Raw genomic sequence first — 25,779 nt, 5'->3', positions numbered from 1 at the left:
TCATTATTTGAAAGACATCCCAAGTTGTATGCAAACAAATTTGAAAGCATGTTCTGTGAATGTGAAAATTATTAACACGGGACTCAAGAACCATGAATATGATAAGACATAAGGCCAGCTGCTGTTCTGTTTAATTGTCCTGTAATGGCCTGGTGATAAAAGAAGGCGCAGAGATGAGGTGTATGAAACGGCAATGATGCATATTTTATTGTCTCACAACAAAAATAGATGGCGGGTTCAAGCTTTCTGCGAATAAACAGTGTGGTGCATTCTACTGGTGAATACTTAATAGTTATGGAAACGACAAGAGCTACTTCGAACAGGACGTCAGTAGGCAACAGTGAAACAACAGAGTTTCAATCTATACTAATGAAAGTGCGCTGCAATAGAACTAAAATGGAAAAAATTGAGATGCTTGGTACCCAGCAGCGAAAGTCCCTATTCAGATCAAAATATCATAAAACAACAGCTAGAGGCTATTTATGTGGCGCGTTCAAGCATCTCTTCTGGTAGATTTCTTTCGTGGAGGAGCTGCAGCTGTAGCTGTGGCCTTCTTTGTCTCACTTTCCTTTTCTTTAGTGCTTCGTTGATTATTTGAGGTTTGAGCAGCAGCCATGCCCATTTTCCCTTGAGTGACATTGGCCTGCATGTACAAGCAAGGAAACTCTAAAACTTTGAAACAAGTCTCATGACGTGGTCCCACAAAGTATATAAGTTTAGACTGTAGACATACCGGTGGTTTTTCTTTGCCTCCAAATAGGGTTGTAACGACAATTGTCAAAATAATAAAGAAGATGGAAAAGAGAATGCCTACTGTTATATTAGGTTGCTCGTCTCCTCTTTTAAGCACTTCCTGCATCATAAAATCTCAGTGAAAAATCTTCTCCAAGCTAAATCAAGTTAGGCATCAAATTGAACTGTAATTTTTCGCAGAAACTTTTACATATAGATGACAATTTTGTTCACTCACAATGATCTTGGACTTGTACGCATTCAAGAAAGGTATGTCTGCTATCTTGTAGAGCAGGCCAAAAAGTCCCTTCTGACATAATTATTCAAAATAATTAGTTAGGATACGGAGTAACATGCAACTATTATAATGAAAAGTGATGTAATTATATCAAGGGAATTGATATTTTACCCGGATTCTAGTGAAGAAATCTGAAGAAGCAGCAACTGCTTTCTCAGCTTTATGTTTTGCTTTCTCTACTTCAAACTTCGGCTTCCAAGTGGTTTCTCTGTACAAGGCAGCAACATTCTCATCACAAGTTATCAGAATGTTGTCAAACAAAATACCATCTTGCATTGTCCAAATCTCAATACCAACAGCAGAAATAGGCTCAAAATTGGGTTCTGCAACCTCAAAATAGTGAGGGTTTTGAATCTGTTGAGGTTTCCAAATACCGTTGTAATTAGGATTTTCAATTAACGGGGCATGCCATTTCCCTTTATAAGCAGGATTGCTCTTCATTGGCCTCCTCCACTTGCCACAACCTGGCGCCTCAGCACACTTTGGATTAGCAACTTTTGGTGCCTCCCATTCACCATCCTCCTCCTCATCCCAATCTTCTGGCTTGGAAGCCTCAGGATCCTCAATCTCCTCAGGCTCATCATCCAACCAACCTTCAGGTTTCACAGCTTCATCATCCTCTATCTCTGCAGGAGAATCTTCATCCCAGTCCCCAGGTTTCACAGCTTCAGGGTCCGGAATCTTTGCTCGTTCATCCCAATCCTCTGGTTTTTTATCATCCGGGTCAGGAATCATCTTCGTTGGAATAAGTGGCGGGTCAAAATCTTTCTCCGAAAGAAAATATGTCTTCTTCTCCTCCTTCCCATCTATAAGAATCCGTAATATGTTATCAGGTTGCAATACTGCAGTATACACATGAGAGAACTTGTCGGAAGGCACAGACGGAGGATCCTTCAGATGATGCTCAACATACTCGCCACCCTTTAGATTCTTGTTCTTAAAGATGAAGTGAACCTTGTTTGTGTTGCCACATTTATCAGGTCCAAACATTATTGAATATGGAGAATTGTTATCAAATTCCTGAGGTTTCCAGCCGGTAGACTGCTGCCGAAGAAATTTTAAGTATGCACCACCACATTCTAACTCATTTTGAAGCCTGACATCATATTGTAAGATAACTTTTTGGCTCTTGATGTTCAAATTCTCATTCAAATCTTTAACAATAGCATATTTTCTTGCCTTCTCACTCACAAGAAGCCCGTAATCATCATGTCCCTCGCTCTTTGAATGCTTCCACACTCCTAATTAAGATAAAAATCATACACACACTCATGAAATTGACTATCTCATGCAAGTAAATTATCCCGAATAATTCCCAAATAACATTGTTTGAATGAGATTTTTTACTCATAAAAAGAGCAAGTGATATTTTAGAGGACATCATTTTGGCGGAGTAAGGCTAGACCAAATTTGCTGCTGGTGTTTGGCTTGCCCAGAGAAAATTCCGACAGTATTTCCCAAGCAAAGTAGAGCATTATTGAAGTTGGATATCCCAAATTATATTCTAGAATTTATCTTAAATGATGTGACATGGGATGTGTCATTTATTAAATAGATGATGAATAATGCAATAATTTTTCTCTAAACTCGTGAAAATCTATCATCCATTTGATAAATGACACCCACACTCTCTTATCAATATCATAAAATTTTAAATTACAGTTTGGAATATTTACTATAACTCTTTTTAGGGATAGCACTAGCAATAAAAACAGGTTTATAGCATTAGTTCGTTCATTATTGGAGCAATGAGAGGGAAATTAGGCACCTTTGTAGTCATCATTCTCAGAAACAACCCAGCGTCCATCAAATGGATCATCAAAGGGCTCGTAAAAAATCTGAAAAAAAAATTTGAAAAAAGGGAAAGAATTCAAGGAAATATACAATCAAAAAGTAAAAATTGGCCTAGAAAGAGCAAAATGATTGACTGAGAAAGATAAGTTACAGCATCAGAAGCAGAAGCTTGGATCTTGTAAAAAACGCAGCAACCAAAAAGCAATCCAAAAACTGCATTCACTTGCATCTTTCCCATCAGCTTTTCACCCTCCAAACCAAAACCCTATGACAATTTCATTACTATCGTTTTGTATTTTTACCACGCTCTGCTTTTAGTCAGCGACAATTATGGATCACTTTACACTTTCTGTTTAGTTGCTGTTCCTATTAATTGATTTTTTTTTAATAAAATGAGCCTAAAATTTAATGTCCATTTTTTCACACATCATATCATTCTTATGGTGGCTCACATGGATGAGGCGAGTTTGATTTCCGTCCATGCAATTCTTATAATAATAATAATAAAGTCATTATGAATATGATTTATATGGGGGGGTTGGTATGTAAAATTTAAAATGAAAATGATTCAGTATAATTATCGACTTGCTTAATGTTCAAGGATGAAAGTACAAAAACGATATTCCCAAATGATAAATGCTCAGTCTGTACACTCAACTGCTAATGCTGATTGATAATCCTATTTGGGTTAAATAAAAACGACTCGGTCATAATATCATAATCATCCAAACATCAACTAAATTTCTCAAATTCGCTACAGACAACACAACACTTCTATATTAACATAAATACATAATTAGTAGCAAAGACTACCAAAAGATACACTGCAAAATCCAAGTGAAACTCATACTAAGATAGTTGTCATTGTCTTGCAAGACGGTGTCTAATCACTCCCCGAGCTTCATCCAACTGAAAACCAGCACCAGAAAATTCAGCACTAGAAAAGAATGGGCGCAGATCATAAATTTCGAGTTCTTGTGCCTGACAGAGAGTAATTAATCATTAATATACATTAATATGGTCAAGATTCTTATATAGCTAATATAATTAGGAAATGTACTAAAATCAGCTCAAGATTTTGTTACCCTGTTCAGCAAATCCACTACTTTCACATCAATATGACTAAGCCCTGAAGTTGAACGAGACCCGGAAATAATCTCTTCGAAATGCAATGCATTCTTTACGAGCTCCCGAAGAAGATCAAGAAGCAGTGCATTGTATTCCTTCTTGAAAGTCATATACTTTCTAAAGCTCTGCAACAGTAACATTAATTTTTTCTCAATCTCTTATCCCAGGAAACAACAATAGAAAGAATGCAATAAGCCCAAGAAAAATTATCTATTTATGATCTTCTGGATTAGTCATATCAAACAGGCTAGATGTGAAAATTAAGAGATATTCTGCAGCAATATGACATTTACAGAATTAACAATAGCTTGTGTAGAAGCAGGGATAGAGAAATCAAAGAAGGTTCATGAGAAAAAAATAGGAAGGGGATATCTTGCTATACCCTTTGCAAAGCTTTCTGCACCCCAAACTTTTGTGTTGAAATGAATGAATCAAGTAGGACACGGATGGCCATGTTCACATCTTCTTGTGTTACATGCTGTCTGAGGCGCATTCTGGCATGAGCTTCAGACATTCGTATCATTGATTCTATGTGTCTCACGGCTATGGGGACTCCTTGTCCATGCTAACAGTTACAGTGATGGAAACAACAATGTCCCATCAGAATATCAATCTATATACCTCACTATACAAGTCACCAAGAGAAAAAAAGATGAGGTAAAACAGAAACCTACCGAAGATTCCCTACGCAGCTCAGCATAAACATGTGTGAGCTTTTCCATATCGGGGTCATGCAACCTTGGGAACACATTCAACTTGGCATAAGTAATGTATTTCTTAAGCAAGTCTTGAGGAAGTATCTGAAATGAAAGAGGAAAAATGTTCTAATAATTATCTATTTAAATAATTAGGTTTAAGCAAAACAAGAAGAAACTGGAAGAAAGATTGGGTAGGATCTCGAGTACGTACTTCTGGATCAATTTCCCTATCAGCAACCTGAATATCTTCTTCGGATTCATTCTTAGACTTGTCATCCAAATTAACCCCCTTGGGTTGTGACTTGAAATGACTATCAATTACAAACTTTGCCAGCATCTCATCCACGACGGGGTCAACAACATCCTGAAATTGATTACCAATTGCCTACCCAGTTAAGTCTTCACACCAACTGACAGGAAATTCAAAGAAGAATAAAGAGAATAGCAACCTTAACAACGCATAGAACGTCGAAACGAGAGATGATGGGATCTGTCAATTCCACATTTTCTGAAAATGTTTTTGAGGAATCATATCTGTCAACAGACATACAGATTAGATTGATTAAAATTTTGAGAATATAGCTAAAAGTCGACCTGTCTTGTCATCTCGTTGGTTGAGTCAAGTGATTAAAGGAGGAAGACCTCATTTTATGGCTCAAATTAATGACTTTCAGTGAAGTTTTTCTTGAAACTAAAGTACAGACGTTTTTAGTTTGTCTGGTGGACAGGATCATCTAGTTGGCAGTCAATTACATGAATTTTCATAATTGAAGCCTACACAACAAACCATTGAGCCTAGTCTCCCTATCCCTTGAATAATTACTCTCCCCTCAATAAAATTCATCTACTTGCATACCTTCCTCCAACTGGATTTGCAGCAGCAATCACAGAGCAACGAGCCTGGAGTGAAGTAACAATCCCAGCCTTTGATATGCTAATACTTTGCTGCTCCATTGCTTCATGGATGCTTACCCTGATAATTTAATGCTCATAAATTATTTGAAAAAAAGGGGGCAAAGTAAATTGGATGTGCACACCAAGACAAGATTCATAATGGACTTGTATACACTTACCTATCCTGATCATTCATTTTATCAAACTCATCAATGAGACAAATTCCTCTATCAGCTAGAACAAGAGCACCTCCTTCAAGGGTCCACTCCCTTGTGACTGGATCTTTGTGCACTGCTGCTGTAAGCCCAACAGCAGAAGCTCCTTTACCAGTAGTATAAACAGCTCTCTGCCCAGTCTTTTCGACATACCTTCAAAATCAAAACATTTGCACCGTTGGATGCATGCTCACCATTACAAAGCAATGTCACATTATACTAAACTAAAAATAGCTCTTACTTCAGGAATTGGGATTTTGCCGTGCCTGGATCACCAAGAAGAAGTACATTTATGTCGCCACGCAGTCGGTGTTTACCTTTAACATTCTTTTCCTGACCTCCAAACATAGAAAGAGCTAATGCAGTTTTTATGTCTTCATGGCCATAGATAGATGGCGCAATTGATTTGATAATCTGAATTTTTTAAAATAAAAAACAATTCAAAACAGGACTTTGATGATAACGTAACTAGTATATTGCTGAGAACAATAAAACTTCAGTAACAAACCCTCTCTCCTATCCGTGGGTCTTTAGCCAGCTTCTCAATCTCTTCTTTGTCTTCCTGGGTAAGTTTGTAAGCAGAAAAGAGGTCATGCTTCTTAGTAATATGGTTTGCTTCGACCACAGTGGCAAATACAGGAAATCCATTCTTTGTGTTCAAAGACAAGTCAAAATTATTTGTGTATATGCCTGTGACCTCCTGAAATTAAAAAATAAAACATACAACAGAAATTCCAGAAATACAATAATTGAAGCAAGAAATTTGTAAATGTAACAAACTCTACGGAGAGGATAATACAATTTCTTCGCCTGGGCGGGCACAATCAATCAGGTCATTCAACAGTATCACTTCCTTGTATCTTGGAAGCCGGCCTGCAGGCACAATTCCTGGGCTCTCTTGAAGTGTTAATTTCTGGTAATTCCTGTATATAGTCTGCATAGGGCATGGAGGACGAAATGAAATTGTTTGAAATCCTTTTCCATCAAAAGTTCAATTCCTTACAGAAGTAAAACAGAAAGAAATTTCCCTAAATTGGACTTTTATCGCATGTTTGGTTTTAAGAAATATAAGGAGAGGAGTGGAGAGGAGAGGAAAGGATGAGAGGGGAAAGAAAGAAGGGGAGAAAGATGAATTCCATGTCCAACCAAACAATAAAAATGAGATTGATCCTCTTTTTTACTGATTTTCTCTCCCACTCTTTTCTTTCCATTTGTTTCCATAAATAAAGGACACGTGCCTATTAAACCAAAAGGTTGTGGTAGGCATAGAATAGTGTTGCATTTTCCTTCATGTCAAGATTAGCACCTATAAGCCCATATTTGGTTGGAAGAAATGGTAGGAGAGGAAACAAATGGAAAGTAAGAATTTCCCATGAAGAAAAGGAAGACTAAGTGAGCAATAACATAAGCTCACCTGTTCAATGTTGATAGTGAATGGTCCTTTTGATTGGCATTCAGGGCAAGACCCAACTTTGACTTCTGAATATGAATTCTGAAAGAAAGGCCCCAAGATCGCCCCACACTTGTTGCAATCATATTTCACTTGCTGCAACTGGGGAAAGACCCCAGTACGTCTAGTCACAACTCCCCCTATGCGAATCATGGTGTTCAAATGGATTTGTCTGCAATGCCAAATGCATATCTAGTTTAAGACCATAAAATACTTTAATTTCTTTCTAGAAGTACGGACATCTAAATTACCTGATGTTCCGAATCTGATCATAAACTGGTAAGTTAGTGATGCGAACATATATCTTCTGATGAATACGTTTGTAGTTTGGATGTAAATTAAACACAACATTTCTGGCAACATCTTCCATGACTTCTAGAACAGATTGAGGGGCATCAGCAAGCCATATAGCAATATTGGGATGGATATAGATAAACTGTTTGTAATCGATCTCCAGACTACACTTATTAGCTGCAAGTGCAACATCAACATATGCAAATTTCAACAATCAACAACTGGTTTCTCAGTACTATTTAAACTTCCAATAAGTTTCTAAACTTAAATCAATCTGGAATTATAAGTTCTTTTACCTGAAACAATCTCATTGATCAGCCGTACATATTCAAAATCACCCTGTTCGCTCTTAGGACTAACATACGTAAGTAAAAACTCTTTGAACTTTTTAGCAATAAAACGGCGCACTTCATCTCTGGTAACCCATTCTCTCAATGTTCCCTGAACACGATACATTTCAAACTCGGCTTCATCACCATCATCATCCTCATAAGGATAATCATCAGTTGCATCAGTCATGGGTACATCATCTCTAGATTGTCGTGGTGAACTTTGCATAGCATCATTATCAATCTGGCTTCTTCTCGGCCTAAAATCAGCTCTAGACCTCTTTGAAGGTCTGTAACTATCATCATCAGTGTCTGAAACCCAAATGACCAAAACCCCCACACATTATGACATTATTGATCTTTTTCCTTCGCCAATCATTAATAATTACTAACAGCTGTTAATTATATCATTAGTATACCAACAAAATTGGGGAATAACATTCTAAACCTAATTCAGGAAGTGGGATATTAAATTAAAATAAATAAAAAGCCAAAAAATGCAAAAATAATAATGAAAAAAATAATTTACCCTGGTCATGAAGAAGCTGAGGAAGCTTTTTGCGACTAGGATTGATAGACATTTGACCATCGCGCGCTTCAAGTTCCAATTCAGCGGCTCTTCTATCAGCGATGATCTGATCCAAATCTCTCTCGTCTTCAAGAGAATCATCAAGTCCAAGCGATTCATACTGATCATGCTCATCCAGCCTCCGATAATCACTGCACATTTTTTTTAAATTAAAAAAATTAATTACACAAAAATGGTCGTAAATATATAAGTAAAATAGAGAAGTAATTGGTGGGGTGGGGATATTACTCCATAAAATGGTCGTTGAACAGGTCTTCTCCTTCCTCCTCATCCTCAGGTTCTTCAGGCTCGTCTCTAATAATATTGGGATCCACGGCCGCCTCATCGTCCGTCGAGTAATTCTGGCTCGTGTTTGGTGGAAGCTGGTCGGAATTGAATCCCGCCGACGTCGGTGAATCTGGAGTCGATGGAGTGTCAGCCATTTTTCGAGTACGAATTAAAATTGATTTTGAGGTTTTCGCCTGTTAGGGTTTGATTAGTTGCCACGTTAATTTTAAGTGCTGTGATTCCAGCTTTTTGGCGGGAATTTTTGCCGCCAGTGTTGCCACTTATTGGGCTTCGTTATGGGCTGTTTTATAAACCAGCCTTCTAAACAAGGATCTAAGGGGCCGTTTAATCATGTTTTTTATTCAGTGTTTTCCGTTTTACAGAACAGAAAATAAGAAAACGCATTTGCACGTGGTTGTTTTCGGTCTTGGAATAGAGCAAGTACTACGCATCTTATTCTTCTTCTGCTTCTTATTATTATTATTATTATGTTTTAAATATATTTATCTTTTAATAATTCTGTTGATGTACTCCTAATATGTTTTTCCCATTATGTTAATTAAAAATAACAATAATTAATAAATTAAATAGATAATATGAATTATAAAATTACTTGAAAACAAAGTTTTGCCATGAGATGTGTATGGGTTTAATAATATTAATAAGGTAAAAAAGTATTGTTATATAACTATTATTGTTTTAAAAGGAAAATAAATAATAGTTATACCTATTTTTTTTAATAAAAAATAATAAAATAATAATAAAAGAGTGAGAAACTCACTTGACAATATTAAAGAGTGATAAGTATAATTTATTTAAAAAATATTAATTAAAGTATTTTTTAAAATATTTAATATTAATATAATTTTTTAAATTAAAAATAAAATTTTATTTGAACAATATTTTAGTGATGTTAGGTCATCGCAAGCTATGCCTATCGTTTCCCCTCACGAACCTATGAGGTTATGCCACCACAAATGGGTAAGGGATTGAAACTCTCGAGATTTTCACTATTGTCTGGTTCTGCCGTTCGCCGATGATCTGGTGTGCTTTTCAAAACCCATCTTTTATGCCCACGGGAGATGGAAGCAGCTGTTTTGTTAGGATGTGGCAAGAACGGTCCTCCTTTTTCAATTGCAAAGCAATCATTACTATGTTATCGCGAGAAGGGCCTTCAGTTCAACATGTATAGTGTTATCAATGCAGTCGATCTGAGCGCAGGATCCTCCCCTAGTTTGTTCGTAATAGATCTTAGACTAGACAAGTAAAAGAATAGGAATGTGACGTGCGTCGTGGAGGAAAGAGGTATAAAACTGTAGATGTCGGTTAATATCCGGTATGAAGGAAACTAAATACCGCATGCCTGCCGGTTGCAGAGAATTTTTTTTATATGAAAATGTGAGAAATGAAATTAAATCTATTCCTAGAATCCTAGCGAACAATAACGTTGGGCAGCTACGTTTTTCCAAACGATAGCCATGGTTGTTCAGAAAAATAGCAAATTGATATTACAACTTTGGTTTGGCTTCACCAAGAAGCAGGACTGGACGGAGTTATATGAGGCTTGTAATTTATGGATTGGCATAAATTGAAGTATGAAGCTTGTAATTTGCAGAGTTAAAACTATGAAACTGCATGGCTAAGTCCATGCTACTTTAATGTAATTATTGTGTGTTATATGAAGCTGATTCGGAATTGAGTTTAAGTGTTTATTGATAAACTTAAGCTCAAATTAAAGTGTTCTACATTATAGTTACATGCACATCTTTTTTTTTTTTTTTTCAAATTGTAAATGTCAAATTTATTCAACACAATAGATTTTCTATTCACATATTATTATTTATGCGACACTGTTTACGATTTACCATTTATATAATACTATTCATAATCATTATTCACATAATTCTTGTGCTAAACTGTTTTGGAATTGAGCCGATATGAAAATTAAATGAAGATAGATGTGAAAGGAGATATACTAGTTTGTTTGTGTTCTTCTAAATCTGATTGTATTTCATGATTTGTAAGGAAAATTATTTATTTTGGTTCCGGTTATATCACTATAGTTTGAAATTGATTGGGTGTCATTGCACATTGAGAGATTGAATAAAGATTTTGGCAATTATATGTTTTGAGCCATATTGGTAAAGGTTGTAATTTTTTGGATGATAAATAGGCCTAGATGGCTATTAATAGGCATAATTGTGTGTGCGGGTTCAACACTTCACGGCGAATGTTAACGCTTGGTTAAGGGAGGAAATGGTTGGCAAAGACAGAATGAGAGTGAGAATGGGCCGAATGAGTTAAAAAATAAACTTGATTGGGCCGTTTAGTGGTATCGAATTTGATTAGAAGCGGTGAAATTTAACCCTCTTATGTTTTCTTACCATCCTTTAGATTTTAGTAAATTCCATTGAAAATTTTTTAAAAATATTTATCTCTTGTTATATCTGTAATGCTTGAAAATTAAATAAGCAATTAATAGTATTATTTTAATTGCATTGTTGTGATTATTGATTTGTTTTTGTATTTGATTATTAATTTTCTTTTATTTTATTACATTATTATTGTTATTGCTATTTTTTCTACTATTAATATTAGTATAAGTAGTAATATTATATTGGTGTTTGGACTCATTTGTTATTGGGCCTAATTTTAGCCCAAGTTTATTTTAATCATTTTATTATAGCCCATTAACTAAAATAATGTGAGCAAAAAGCCTAGGTCAGCCCAACCCAGGCCTATGGGCTTGAAGTCCAGCCCGCATTATAAAACTGTGGACATGAGCTGTAAAATTTAAAGTCCGCTGCTAATGAGCCTGGATAAGGCCCTATGGAAAAAGCCCGGGCTTCATAAAAAAATATTAACATCAAATTAAAAATTAAAAAAGATAAAAAAGGCCAAATTTCAGTATTTCACAAATCACATAACAATCTAAAATTTAAAAGCACCAGTCGACACCTCATAGTGGAACCCAAGCAGCCATCACTAATTGAAATTTATCCATTCATCGCCAATTGAACATTTGAACCCATTCATCTACACCACCAGCGAGCTAAACCAGCAGACACGTGACACGACGCAGCAAACTGTAGCCACGAAATGCAGAAGGCAGCAGCAGCGAAGCAAATGCAACACGAGTAGCTGGACCTGCAACAACGCGATACAACAGCGGCGGCCAGCAAACCCAGCACCAACCACTCGAACTCACGTGATGCAGCAGTAGCCACTAGAACTCAGGAGACACAACAACATCGAACTCAGCACAGCCACTCAAACCCCCGTCCTAAACCAGCATCAAACCATCACCAACTCCACCTCAAGTAATCTATGATTTTTTTTTATTGTTGAGATTATTCTCAAATTCTGAGAAATTTTAAAATTTTGAGATTTTTATTCTATGATTAATTATTATCTTTATATGATATTAGAATTTCAAAGTTCAAACTCTCTTACTATTAATGACATTCAAATAACTTCTATGTTATAGATATAAAATCATTCATTACGGTGCAATTGGTGCTTGCTGTTCATTATTTATTTCCAAATGCTTTTGATTAATTTTTCTACCTAATGCATATGCCTTTATTCCATTAAATTCTTTTAATTTTGGCCGAGTGTTTTATTCGCCATTTTAATAATTCTAACTTCCCATTTCAAAAACAAGTTAACTGTTTTGAAATTAAATTCTTTTATTAAAACTTTATTTAGAAAATTAATTGAAGCCCAAGCCCAGTCCAAGCCTAGCCTAGGCCCGTCCAAGCCCGACCCAGGCCTTGGACATGCTTTTAGAGGGCTTGGGCTTGTTTCCAGTAATATAAATAGATAATTAAGAGAGAAAATGGGAGATAGCTTCTTCTTCTTCTTCTCTTGGTCGGCAACTTTCATGGTTTTTATCGTTTAAGTGCAAAAATTGTTGGGACATTGTGGCGGTGATTAAGATATGCATAATTTTAATATCTAAGTACTCTATTTCTTGTATAATATTAGAATCATTAGGTTTTATCTCTAAGATTAAGTTTTGGAGACTTATGATTCTTGAAGTTATTATATGATTTTCATGGGTGTTATGTGTTGGGGAAATATTGATTAAATGAAAACCATGAGAATTAAGGAAATATTGTGGTAGATTTTTATGACCGTGACCCACTCCAAAAATTATTAAAAAATTTTCATTTTGAGCTAAAAAAATTGTTTATATTTGCATCATTAAAAAATATCTTGATTTTATTTTTAACAAAATTTTGAATGATGCCCTGTGATTTGGAAAATTGACATTTTTGTAGTGTTGTAACATGGGAAAAAATGTTTATACAAACCAAAATTTCTCAAAAAATTATAAAAATTTCGAGATCTATTCTATTCTTCTATAGTCTAGTTTATCATATTCAAAATTGGTGTCCTAATTCCTTATATTTTAATTGTTATAAATTGATAATTAAAGGATACTCGATTCTAGATTCTGGATTTCAGGACATAATAGTCCTAAAATAAAATTTATTTGCAGTAGATTTTAAATGAATTTGACTTCGAAATTTTTACTACCCATATATTAATGTGTCTATTTAAGTCCTAAAAAATTTCATAAGCTTTTATTTTATAAAAATCAAAGATTAAGGACTGGCCATTATGTTTCTACATTGTGAGAATAAAACCTATTGATTCATCAAGTTATAGGAAATAGTTCTTGAGGGGAATGGATTATTACTACCTTCTTATATAAGTACAATGTTCATGGGAGCTCAATCTTCAATGTTAGGTTATAGTGGTTAGATTATGACTGATGTTAAGCTTATCATTGTGATCACGAAGAGATAAGTAAACTACACTTTAAACTGAGATCATAATGAATATATATATTTATGTGGATTTTGGAAAGATTATTTTGATATGTGCATTGTAGAATCAGGTCGGGCTTGCAAACTTTGTTTTGTGAATTTGGGATGTTTGCTTACTAAGCGCACCACAATTTACTAATTGTACGAGGCGGCTCATTGCTGACCGCATCCCGCCTTTGAGTAGACTTTTTCTGAGCGTACCTATGTGAGCCAATTTAGCCTCCATTGGTGGTAAATTTGAGTGGCCCGTAACATTCCTCCCTTACCTATGGTCGCAGCGTCCTCATCGCTTTTTTGTGCTTATACCTTTGGATATGCTCCACGAATTGCCATAGGTCTTCTTCACATTGCCAACTGGCTTCACTATCGGGGAGGTCTTTCCACATCACCAAGTACTCATTGTAAGCTGGTACGCTCGTTCTTCGAATTACTCGGTCGGCAAGGATGCATTCTACATCCTTGTTGAATATAGTGACAACGGCTATTGGGGCACGTCTTGACTCACTTCGCCTTTGGCCTCATGTGTCTTCGTAATACGGCTTAAGTAGATTCATATGGAAGACCGAATGAATCTTGGGTCTTGGCAGAAGTCAGGGTTGGTATGAGACGTTGTCTACATGTTAGACAATCAGAAAGGGCCCTTAGTATCACCTCACTAACTATTTATAGACTTTTCACAAAGTCTTGACTGTTGGAATAGGAGCTTGATCATCACATGATTGCCTTGTATTTGAGGTGGTGTTTCTTTGAATCAACCCTTTTTTTCATATTTTGCTCGACTTTGTCGAAATAAGCTCGCTTGATGTCCGCTTCCTTTTTTCATTCGCAGGCGAGCTTGTGAGCCGTAGGACTTTTTTCTCTATATGTTAAGGCTATAGCATTGGGCGTCATTAGCTAAAATCTCATGATGATCTCGACTGAGCTCTTACCTATAGCCTTGCTCCATTGAAGAGTGCGTGAGAAGTGGGCAACATCCAACAACTTTGCCCAATCTCATTTATGAGTGCTCATGTAGTGCCTCAAATACATCTCAAGGAGGCTGTTGATGTGCTTGATCTACCCATTGATTTGCAGGTAAAAGCTTATTGAGAACTTGAGGTCGGTTCCCAACAACTTGAAGAGCTCCGTAAAAAAGCATCTAGTTAATCGTGGGTCTCGGTCGCTCACAATTCTCTTCGAAACTCCCCATAGCTTCATAACATGCTTGATAAAGTGACAGACTGCTTAATTGGCATTGCAATTGGCTAGTACGGCGGTGAAAATTACGTACTTGTTGTAGCAATCGACTACAACCATAATGCTTTTGCATCATTCGGACTTAAGCAAGGCCTAATGAAGTCCATGGAGACATTCTCCTACAACCTTGATGTAAGTGGCATGGGCTCCAACAATCCTATCTAAAGTTGGTGATCAATCTTGTCTTATTGGCACACAAGACATGTCCACATATAGGCCTCGATGTCGTTCCATATATGTGGCCAAAAATATGAGGCTTGGACTAGTGCAATCATGCACTTAACTCTGAGATGGCCAGCCCACTTTGAGTCATGGCATTCCTTGATGACTTTCTTTCACAAAGTTTCCCAACTAAGCACGAACAGTTGATCTCCTTTGGTGAGGAGGATGCATATATCTTGCCAAAATCTCCTTGTCTTGCCTTTGAGTACTTTCCCCAATAAGTCTTTCACTAGGGGCCCTTGTTGGAGACCTTCCTTGATCTATGAGACAAGGTCAGACTTTTGCTAGCTCATACCAAGTGTTGCTAATTTAGCCTTACAGTTTAGAGTGTCAACAACGACGTTGGCTTTCCCGGGCTTGTACTCTAGCCGATAGTCAGATTCTACAAGAAAGTCTTACCACCTTGCTTGCTTAGGACTCAACTTCTTTTGCATTTGGAAGTAGCTTATGGCTACATTGTCTGTTAAGATCACGAAGTGTGGGCCAAACAAGTAGTGTCACCACAATTGTAGGCAATGGATGATTAAAGTCATTTCTTTCTTTTGCATGGTGTATCAACATTCTATGTCATTGAGTTTCCAGCTCCCGAAAGCTATTGAGTGGCCTTCCTGCATGAGTACTTCCCCAGTGGCAAAGTTAGAGGCATCCATTTGTACTTTGAATGGCTTTGTGTGGTCTGGAAGAAAAAGGACGGGATCCTTGGAGATAGCCTTCTTTAAGTTTTTAAATGCACATTAGCATTCTTTGGACAACACCACGTTCGGTTCTTTCTAATTAAGTCGGTCAAGGGCGCCACCTTGGCTGAATATCCTTCGATGAAGGGATGGTAATAGTTCACCAATTTGAGAAATGATCATAGGTCATGCACTTTGGAGGGAGGAACTCCATCGTTAGCTTCTCATCTGCTATCTTGTGGCTGAAGAACTCCACCTCTCATTGCTTAAATGAGCACTTTTCAATTTTGAGGTAGAGTTCGTTTTCTCGTAGTACTTAGAGAACTTGTCGCAAGTGTTGGGCATCTCTTTGAGGGTGGTGTTATACATCACGATGTTGTCCAAGTATACCATAATGAAGCAGTCAAGAAATGGTGGTGCTATACATATTTATTCGTAACTAAAAGAAGGAAGTAAAATTAATCAAACCATTCGTAATAAAAAATATTAGTCTCCAAAGTTAATATGGTTTTGATTAATTTTAAGACCCTATTTTTTTCACATATAATTAACCATTGTGACAAAGCTAAAAAATAGTAGTTTAAAAGCTTGTCTTGAGGAACGTTATATTTCATGACCAATTTTTTTTAGAGGAACATTATTTAGTATCTTATTCATTTTTTTTATGTGACGAACTTTATAACACTAGAAAAAAAAAGAATAATAATCAATAGTTTTCTTAATTATATTATATTTTGTGACCAACAATTTTTTTATGTATTTGATTAAATAGTTGATATTTTATCTTATTAAAGTGTGAAAACATCAATTTACCTCCATTTAAAGTTAAGAAGATTTAAAAAGAAAAAGTCATCACTGTGCTGCTCCATTTTTGCCATCATCTTTTGAACGAAAATGAGAGTAAATAGAAGTTTTCCTACTTTTAGATGGTAAATTTATGATTGTCATTCTAATTAGTGAGTAGATCAAAGTTTATTTTAAAAAATATTGAAAGACAATTCTCAAATTTTAAATTAAAACTTGAACTTGCTCTAATGGGAGCTTCCCTCAAGACTAATCAGTTAAATATCTTTTTCTTGAAATTAGTTACCCACATTATTGTTTATTATTTAGCTTCATAGAAATTTTGTTCAACCATGTTAGATTAATAAAAATTAAAATAAAAGCCTTAAAATAATTAACTTGGATTAATAAAAATGATACTAGACTCTTTATAAAATCAATAATAACAAATTTGTAAGTGCTTCTTTTTTATTTTTAAAAGAACCTTATAATAGTCAAATTCATTGCATTTATAAAAAAAATATATGCAATATATTGGATAAATATTTAAAAAAAGAAAAGAAAAACTAAACTTAAATAGAACCTATATTTCTCACTTAAATTTCTCTAAGTGATATCATGAAACACAAATTAATCCAACAAAACAAATTAATTCCCTCCCACTCCCACCCTGGCCACTTCACTTTAATTGGTTTTGTATTAAAAAACTACCCATTTTTATCTTTTTGTCCTTCCAATTTGTGCGTATGTGAGTGAATGAACAAAAAACGTGCGACTAGGGAGGCAACATCGTAACTAATTATGTGAGTGAATGAACAGAAAACGTGCGACTAGGGAGGCAACATCGTAACTCGACCTCAGCCGCTGCGAGAGCCATTAGAATCACGCCTCAGCCACTACCCAAAAGCATGCCACCCTCACCAGTCCACTCACGCATGCCAAAATAAGCCACTCAACAATACTCACTCTCATCTCTCCCTCTACTTTTAAATTGTGAGTATATATAAACTCAGCCGTTTAGTTTAGTTGAGATTGGATTTGGTAAATTCATATTTTTGTGTTTGGTGAAATTAAGGATTGAAATGCTTAGATCTATTATTTTATTATTTTTAAGCTTATCAATTGTTTGATAAAATTCTTAAGAGAATATAGTAAAAGAAAGATAGAAAATATATGCAAATAAATGAAGGAAACGCTTAGTAGGTATTGAGAAACTTTTGTAAAATCAAGATATTAAGATAAATTTTCAATTTGGGCAATGGGTTTAGGTGCGATGACATTAGATTTTTTTTTTTCTATATTCCTTCATAATAACTTTAGAAAATTGGGATCTCCCTATTATTATTAACTTCAACTTGGTAATTGGTATGCAATTAATCATTTTTTTTATTTTTTAAAATAAAATTGTAGCTAGTATTAAATAATGAAAAGAGTTAAAAAGTTATTCAAGTCCAACCAATATAATTAGAAGTTAGAGTTACAGAATATCTTAGCTACAAATTTTAAATATAAAATATTATGTAACTTTGATGTATTGGTTCGAAGGATGGTGTTGAAGCTTGGGTTGCTACAGTTTGCTCAAAATGTTGTTAGATTTGCTGGGAAGTGTATATGAAGTGACTAAATAAAGGTCAAGAAGCCTTTTTTTCCCCCTAATTAAAATTAGTGTACTTATCATCTTTTGTACTGGAATAACCAAAAAGCATGGAGAGTCTTTTGGATTACTTTGTTTCAGAAGATGCATTGGAGTAAGCGAAAAAGGTTAAAGTAGTCTCCATACAAAATCTAAATGTGTAAGCGATTTTTTTTTAACTTAATCTTTTATTTCTTTCAACTTTATATTTATTGAATTGTAAATGTTGATTAACTGACTGCTTTAATTTAGTTCAAGTTTGACACCAACTATTTAATAGATCAACTTAAGAGTTTTGGATGCAAAATTTGTATAAGTGAATCGAGATGGATTATGTGCTTGTAATCTTTTGGTTATACTATTAATTTGAACTAATATGAAAGCAAGTACATGCTTGTAATCTCTTGGTCTTTCATTTAGATTTTTTTTTTACATATTTTTATTGGATGAAAGAATTGATTGCGAATATGTTTCATTCAGAAATTTAATTAACATGGCATTGTTACTTAAATATTTTTATTTATAGCTATTTGCCTTGATATTTACTATTCTTTTATGCATTGGCAAAAAGACTTTTTTTTTTTGGGCAAGATTATTCTTCTACACCAATTAAGTGCTTTCTCAAGGTTTTTTTTTTCATTATTAATATTATTTTTTTTAGTAATGTAAGGCCTAATGATAGATGGAAGAAAATGATGTACCAATAATAGATGATCAAATTGTGAAATACTTTTGGGAAAAATCTTTAATTTTATCAAGATCGAAAATAACAAGTACCTTCAAAGTCATCATTTGCTACAACATTGTCTTAGCAAAATAAGGATAAAAAATTAAAATCAAGGAACAAGATAGCAAATTTAAGGAAGTTGAAGCATTCATGAAACAACAACCGATATTTACTTAATTATCCTTTCGAGTAATGTTTCTTTTATTTTTATTTTTCAATGTAATCTTATTCTCAGACTATTGCTTTTTTTTTTTTAACTTTTTAAATTTTAGATCTCTTTGTGACGGATTATATTGATGAAAATATTGTAGCAAACCTAACAAATTTGAGTAATTCGTATTCATTTATGTTAGATGACATGACAACATACTTGGCATTCGTTAGTGTTCTAGAAGTTTAAAGTGGACAACCTTATCTCTTAGTTTATTATTAACTCAAGCTTTTTACTTTTGCATTTATCAAGATCAAGATAAAGATAACTATTATGTTAGGCTTGATCTCATTCTTGGCTTATTGTGATTCCTGTAAATCACTATACATGTAATGATTATGAGGTGAATAAAATACAACAAAAAGGTGATTTATTTCTTCTCCAAGCCCATCTTTATAATTCAAGTTACATTTATTTTAATAATATTTTTCACTTTAAAATTCTTTGTCGTTAAATTTTGAATTCTATGACTACAAATTGTTATTAAAATTTATGTGAGACTATATAAATTGTTCTTAAAACAAATTTCAGACTAAATTAACTACCATTTGTATTTGCAAAAGTTGTCATAAATGACAACTATTTGAGACAATTATGTAACATTGCGATATGTAAAAAATAGCATTGCTAATTGTATTTTTGAACCTCTAAAATGAAGATTTCTAGTAATTATTGAGACTATATTTACATACTCTTGAGACACATATTATAGTCAGTATAAATTACTTATTGTGACAAATATGAATGATCATTGATTGCATTTATAAATATCTAATTTGACCATTTTGAGTACCATTTGTGACAATTTTAACTTAATTTTAAGGCAATGATTTTTGTCACAAAAATAATTTTTCAACATGGCAAAAATAATTTTAGTTGCTAGAACAAATTAAGATAATCTTTCTACGACTAACGTGTGACGATTTATTTTTCGTCATAAAAAGTATAAGGTAACTAATTTGTTATCTTTAGAGACTAAATTTTTGGAAAATAAATATCATTTTTCTTGTAGTGTTAAAGGTCGTTGATGTGCTCATAATTTATATATTATTTTAATACTTTCATAATTAATTTATGTTAAATTATATTTTATTATATTAATTTTTATCTTAATTTTTATATTTATTCTTTTTTTTTACCTTAATTTTTATATTTATTCATTGTAGGAATATTGGGAATATTAATGAGAAAAGAAGCTTAAAGAGGAAACAAATTGGAGTATAATAGAAATAATGTGGAAGCAAGAGGGAAAGAAAAAAAAAGCCAAATTTAATCATCATGCATGCAACACCTGGGAGAAGCATTGAATATTTGTTGACAAATATGGCCGCAAATTGGGAAGCATTAAAGAATTAATTTGCAAATTGGACAATCAAACTTTACAAGTCACGTGGATGGGCTTAAAAGGTGGCTAGAATTGTTTTGTTTGAAATCCTTTTCATTTAAGGATTCGTGGGCTGGATTTGCAATCCTTTTCCTTGAAGGATTTGGAAGAAACCACATCATTATAAAAGAGAAGAAAGGCAGCCGCACAAGAGGGGGGAAGCCAAGAGAAAAGAGAAAAATAATAGAGCAGCAGCCGCAAGTTTTGAGGAAAATCGAGAGCAGCGGGAATAATTTAGAGCAGAAGGAAGACACATTAATTCTTGAGTTTTTTTCTTTCTCTCTTCTCTATTATCTTACTTGAATGTTTCCAATTAAATTAATGGATTCTCTTTATATTCCCATGAACTAATTTATTTTATTAGGGCTACGATGTAGCCTAACTATGAAGATTTAATTCCATAAATCTATGTTATTTTTAATTAATTATTCCATGATTGAGTGTTCATTATTGTGCTTAATGCTTTTAATTATTTGGCCAATATTTGAATGATTTGAGGATACATAATGAGACCGAGAGGAGATTTATGTATTTTTGCTCTGTGTAATGGATGCCATGAATTGAACGAAAGACAGAGATGTGCCAACGTGATTCGTGCAGTTTTATCTAAGAATTTCCATAGAACTTAATGAATCTTTGCATATTTAAATTCACATAGAGATATAGTGGGTTGATATATGGAGATATTTTTGATATTACTCGAGAGAGGATATTGAATAAATTAGGGAAATTCACTGTCAACATGGGTAATAAACTTTAATAGCATAGATGGAGGATTAAATTGGATTGGTTATGGTGAAATCGAATGTCCTAGTGTTTTAATCTCTTGGTAATTTTCTATTATTGTCTGCATCTTTGTTTAATTCTTAATTATTTTATTTAATTTAATTTTAATCTAAATTCGCTTATTTGATTGTTCATATAAATTAGGGTTAGAATAATTTCGGTAACTAATAGGGTATACAATCTCTGGGAGACGATACTCTACTCTTCATTATATTACTTGTGCCGACTAGTACACTTGCTAATTTACGCAACAAGTTTTTGGCGCCGTTGCCGGGGATTGTTTGGATTAGTATCGATACCAACTAACCTTAGTTTAATTTGAATTTTATTTTCATTGTTTTTATTTTATGAGATGTTCAAGAAGTTTTGATTTATTGCCTTTTGATCCAGAGATTGAACGTACGTGTAGAAGGCTTAATAAAGAAAGGAGAGAAGCTTCACAGGAGCAACAATTAATCATGGCTGACAAAGCATTACATGGAAATGAGGATGCAAAACCCTTAAGAGATTATGTTGTACCTACAGTTAATGGTGCCCGCTCAAGCATTGCACGTCCTGCCATTCAAGCCAATAATTTTGAAATTAAGCCAGCTATAATCCAGATGATTCAGACGTCAGTACAGTTTGCTGGGATGCCAAATGATGATCCAAATGCTCATATTACAAATTTCTTAGAAATTTGTGATACATTTAAGCAAAATGGTGTTTCAGACAATGCTATTAGGCTAAGGCTTTTTCCGTTCTCACTAAGAGATAAAGCAAAAGAGTGGTTGAACTCACTCCCTGCTGGAACAATCACTACTTGGGATGGTTTAGCACAGAAGTTTTTAGCAAAGTACTTTCCTCCAGCAAAAATAGCCAAATTGAGGAATGACATCACAACCTTTGCTCAATTCGAGATGGAATCATTATATGAAGCGTGGGAGAGATACAAAGACCTACTAAAAAAATGCCCACATCATGGTCTACCAGTTTGGCTTCAGGTGCAGACATTTTACAATGGTTTGGGATCCAATACTAGAACAATGATTGATGCTGCAGCAGGAGGAACGTTAATGGGAAAAACACCAGAAGCAGCTTATGAATTATTGGAGGAGATGGCATCCAATAATTACCAGTGGACTTCAGAGCGATCAATGCCAAGGAAAATTGTAGGAGCCCATAATGTAGATGTTGTCACTGCTTTAGCTGCACAGATGACTGCTTTATCTAATAAGCTGGAGCACCTAAATGTTAGTGCAATTCAAACACAAGTGTGTGAATTATGCGGAGGGAACCATACCAGTGTCAACTGCCAAGTTGGAAGTCCTTTTGCGTCGTCATCTGCTGAACAAGCTCATTATGTGTCAAACTTCCAGAGGCAACAAAATAACCCATATTCTAATACCTACAATTCTGGCTGGAGAAACCACCCGAATTTGTCATGGAACAACACTCAAAATACATTGAAGCCACCTCCAGGGTTCCAACCACAAGAGAAGAAGTCAAATTTGGAAGATGCTCTTACCCAACTTACAACAAATATGTCTCAATTCATGACCAAAACAGAGACAACTTTTCAGAATCAAGCTGCATCAATCCGGAACCTCGAAGTACAAATGGGTCAGATTGCAAACTTGTTATCCAGCAGACCACAAGGCTCTCTGCCGAGCAACACAGAGACAAATCCAAAGGAACAAATGAATGCAATTATGCTTCGGAATGGTAGACAACTTGAAGATCTGCCAAAAGAAGTAAAGGAAGTTGAAGAAGATAACATGGAGCAAACTAAAGACACCACTAGAACATATGAGACAGCAAGTGCAGAAATTCTACAATCACAACAATCAGCACCAGTCAAAGCTTATGTCCCTCTAATCCCGTTTCCTCAGCGCCTTCGGAAAAACAAATTAGATAAGCAGTTCTCTAAATTTCTTGATGTCTTTAAAAAGTTGCATATTAACATTCCTTTTGCAGATGCATTAGAACAAATGCCAAGCTATGCTAAATCCATGAAAGAAATTTTATCCAACAAGAGGAAATTAGAAGAGCATGAAACTGTGTTGTTAACTGAAGAGTCAACTGCAATTCTACAGAATAAATTGCCACCGAAGTTGAAAGATCCAGGGAGTTTTTCTATCCCATGCACTATTGGAAATACTTATTTTGATAAAGCTTTGTGTGATTTAGGTGCAAGTATTAATTTGATGCCTCTATCTGTTTTCAGGAAATTAGGACTTGGTGAACCAAAGGCAACAACTGTTTCTCTTCAATTGGCAGATAGGTCTATAAAGTATCCTAAAGGAATGATTGAGGACGTACTTGTTAAGGTTGACAAGTTTATATTTCCTGTAGATTTTATTGTTTTGGATATGATTGAAGATCGAGAGATACCAATCATTTTAGGCCGACCATTCTTGGCCACAGGAAGAACTCTTATTGATGTCCAAGAAGGAAAACTAATCCTTAGGGTGCAAAATGAGCAAGTCACTTTCAATGTATTCGAAGCAATGAAATATCCATCGGAGATCGACACGTGCCTTCAAATAGACACCATTGATAAGGAGATAATTGAGAGCTTTCGCGATACAATGCCAAATGACACACTAGAAGGATGTATTGTTCACTCTGGGACTACTCAATCTACGAATACAAGTATTCAGGAGTATGCACGGTATTTGGAAGCTTCACCATTTTACGTGCCCTCGAAAAAGCCAGAATTGGAAGAGCTTGGTAGAAATCCTTCTAGACCAAAACCTTCAATAGAAGAACCTCCAAAACATGAGCTTAAGCCGTTGCCCTCTCATTTAAGGTATGCTTATTTAGATGATAACTCTAAGCTACCAGTTATTATTTCTTCTGCCTTGACAGATCTTGAAGAGGAAAAGGTACTTCGAGTTTTGAGGGATCACAAAGCTGCTCTAGGATGGACTATTGCCGACATCAAAGGAATAAGCCCTTCAATTTGCATGCACAAGATTCTAATGGAGGAGAGTTATCAGCCGACAGTACAGCCACAAAGGCGCCTAAATCCAAACATGCAAGAAGTGGTTAGGGCAGAGGTGCTTAAATTATTAGATGCTGGGATAATTTATCCAATCTCTGATAGCAAATGGGTCAGTCCAGTGCAAGTGGTACCAAAGAAAGTAGGAATGACGATCGTGAAGAATGACAACAATGAACTTATCCCAACAAGGACAGTCACAGGTTGGCGGGTATGCATGGATTACAGAAAACTTAATGCTGCTACTAGAAAAGACCATTTTCCACTACCTTTTATTGATCAAATGTTGGAGAGACTTGCTGGCCATGCTTACTATTGCTTTTTAGATGGATATTCAGGCTATAATCAAATCCCTATAGCACCAGAAGATCAAGAGAAAACCACCTTCACATGCATATCATGGATTACATTATGAAGAAGATGTTTCAAAAAATGAATTTATGAAAAATAGGTGGTTGTATTACCAGGTGGAAAAGTTTTGAAGGAGGACAAGCCCTCAAAGCTAAGTAAAAAGAAATTTTTTGGGGACGATGATAGGTAACGCCCAAAAGATCAACTAATGAGGCCCAATGGCATAATGTTTAAAGAGTAAAAGTGCCAACGTTGTAGTGCAACATACCTAGGGCCCTAATAAAATTGTTTTGTAAGTTTCTTTTAAAAGCTTAATAAGATCATCCACGTGCATAATAAGTTATACATGCATTCAAGTGTTATCTTACTGGGCATTAGCTCATAAAGTCCTTACATTGCAAGTAACGATAAATAGGGCAAGTCGGCACTAAGTCCTAGTCAAGACGAAGTGTATATGGACATAACAGACCTTGGGATTTTATGATGGGCTCAGCTTTGTTTTAATCGAAAATAAATATCTTACCTTATGTAATAATCAAGTTTTGAAATAAACTATGAAATCTCTATGTGACTTTTACTTTATGTAAGAAAGTTTTTGTTTGTTGTGCGATTTTTTTTTAATTTGTATTTATAAAAGCATAGTGTTTTAAACATCTTTAAAATGAAAATCTAAGTGGAGTGTTACACTCACTCTGTCATTTATGGATTTTTTTTATTTTGCATTTAATAAATTTTGTATTGTAGGTAATAAATTTTTTAGTGAAAAAAATTTGTAATTGAATTTATTGTACAATGAAATAATTAATGAAAAATTATTTAAATATTAATAAAGAAAATAGATACATCATGAAAAATAAGCAGTAAATAAAAAATAATTTAAAAAATAATATTCTAAATAAATTACAAATAAATAAGCAAGTTTTTTTTTCATTGTATATTAAATATTATACTTTTGAATTTCATTGACCAAACATCCGTAGTAGATTATTTGAAAAGTGATTATCAAATAATCTTCAATCCTAAACATACCCCTAATACCAGTTTAAGTACTAATAAATATTGTTTTCTAAATATATAATGTAAATTGATCAAGAAAAAAAAATTAGTACAATGCAGTTGAACACCAAACATAACATAATTAAAAACTAATACAGTATAATGTGGCATCAAATGTTGCACAACATGAATATAATGCAGTGCTAATGTAATACATTATAATACAACACACTTATATTAAAAGAATGTAATATAGTATAATATAATACA

At 34.5% G+C, this 25,779-nt stretch overlaps 2 protein-coding genes, 1 long non-coding RNA gene and 1 other non-coding gene across 6 annotated transcripts; 1 reads left to right on the top strand and 3 right to left on the bottom strand.

Annotated features, from left to right (window-relative positions):
* Positions 1–243: 243 nt before the first annotated feature.
* Positions 244–3,216, bottom strand: LOC102629392 (calnexin homolog 1-like). Of its 2 annotated transcripts, XM_015530455.3 has the most exons (6): positions 2,976–3,216; positions 2,799–2,868; positions 1,142–2,271; positions 971–1,042; positions 734–853; positions 244–643 (listed from the first exon to the last, which is right to left on the bottom strand). In XM_015530455.3, exons 1-6 carry the CDS (start codon positions 3,060–3,062, stop codon positions 494–496), a joined length of 1,629 nt encoding a protein of 542 aa, XP_015385941.3. In that variant the 5' UTR covers positions 3,063–3,216; the 3' UTR covers positions 244–493. The 2 variants fall into 2 exon arrangements, with proteins under 2 accessions (XP_015385941.3, XP_024954972.2); XM_025099204.2 differs by having other exon boundaries at positions 244–853.
* Positions 3,217–3,472: 256 nt separating this feature from the next.
* On the bottom strand, positions 3,473–8,922 carry LOC102630547 (DNA replication licensing factor MCM2). 2 transcript variants are annotated; one of them, XM_025099203.2, is made up of 16 exons: positions 8,650–8,922; positions 8,362–8,552; positions 7,800–8,144; positions 7,461–7,680; positions 7,174–7,381; positions 6,559–6,693; positions 6,268–6,321; positions 6,001–6,173; positions 5,724–5,912; positions 5,507–5,623; positions 5,100–5,184; positions 4,862–5,014; positions 4,627–4,752; positions 4,335–4,517; positions 3,910–4,077; positions 3,473–3,805 (listed from the first exon to the last, which is right to left on the bottom strand). In XM_025099203.2, exons 1-16 carry the CDS (start codon positions 8,841–8,843, stop codon positions 3,686–3,688), a joined length of 2,661 nt encoding a protein of 886 aa, XP_024954971.2. In that variant the 5' UTR covers positions 8,844–8,922; the 3' UTR covers positions 3,473–3,685. The 2 variants fall into 2 exon arrangements, with proteins under 2 accessions (XP_024954971.2, XP_006478586.2); XM_006478523.4 differs by having other exon boundaries at positions 6,268–6,459; positions 8,650–8,921.
* Positions 8,923–17,004: 8,082 nt separating this feature from the next.
* LOC112498216 (uncharacterized) lies at positions 17,005–18,471 on the top strand. Its single transcript, XR_003065270.2, has 2 exons — positions 17,005–17,431; positions 17,984–18,471. It is a non-coding gene; the product is annotated as an uncharacterized LOC112498216 (long non-coding RNA).
* Positions 18,472–22,039: 3,568 nt separating this feature from the next.
* LOC127899474 (small nucleolar RNA R71) lies at positions 22,040–22,146 on the bottom strand. The gene has a single exon (XR_008051351.1). It is a non-coding gene; the product is annotated as a small nucleolar RNA R71 (small nucleolar RNA).
* Positions 22,147–25,779: the final 3,633 nt, after the last annotated feature.

This window comes from Citrus sinensis, chromosome 8 (assembly GCF_022201045.2).
Source record: "Citrus sinensis cultivar Valencia sweet orange chromosome 8, DVS_A1.0, whole genome shotgun sequence".
NCBI classification, from domain to species: Eukaryota; Viridiplantae; Streptophyta; class Magnoliopsida; order Sapindales; family Rutaceae; genus Citrus; species Citrus sinensis.
This window is presented reverse-complemented; position numbering and strand designations above follow the sequence as displayed.

Excerpts from the sequence above, each read along its gene's own strand:
- LOC102629392 (XM_025099204.2), bottom strand. The coding sequence starts at position 3,062 with ATGGGAAAGATGCAAGTGAATGCAGTTTTTGGATTGCTTTTTGGTTGC. Across the intron at positions 1,043-1,141 it reads ATTTCTTCACTAGAATCCGG|AAGGGACTTTTTGGCCTGCT; the intron begins GTAAAATATCAA and ends TAATTATGTCAG. Across the intron at positions 854-970 it reads CGTACAAGTCCAAGATCATT|GAAGTGCTTAAAAGAGGAGA; the intron begins GTGAGTGAACAA and ends TTTATGATGCAG.
- LOC102630547 (XM_006478523.4), bottom strand. The coding sequence starts at position 8,843 with ATGGCTGACACTCCATCGACTCCAGATTCACCGACGTCGGCGGGATTC. Across the intron at positions 5,185-5,506 it reads GCAAATCCAGTTGGAGGAAG|ATATGATTCCTCAAAAACAT; the intron begins GTATGCAAGTAG and ends GTCTGTTGACAG. Across the intron at positions 4,753-4,861 it reads ATAGGGAAATTGATCCAGAA|ATACTTCCTCAAGACTTGCT; the intron begins GTACGTACTCGA and ends CTTTCATTTCAG.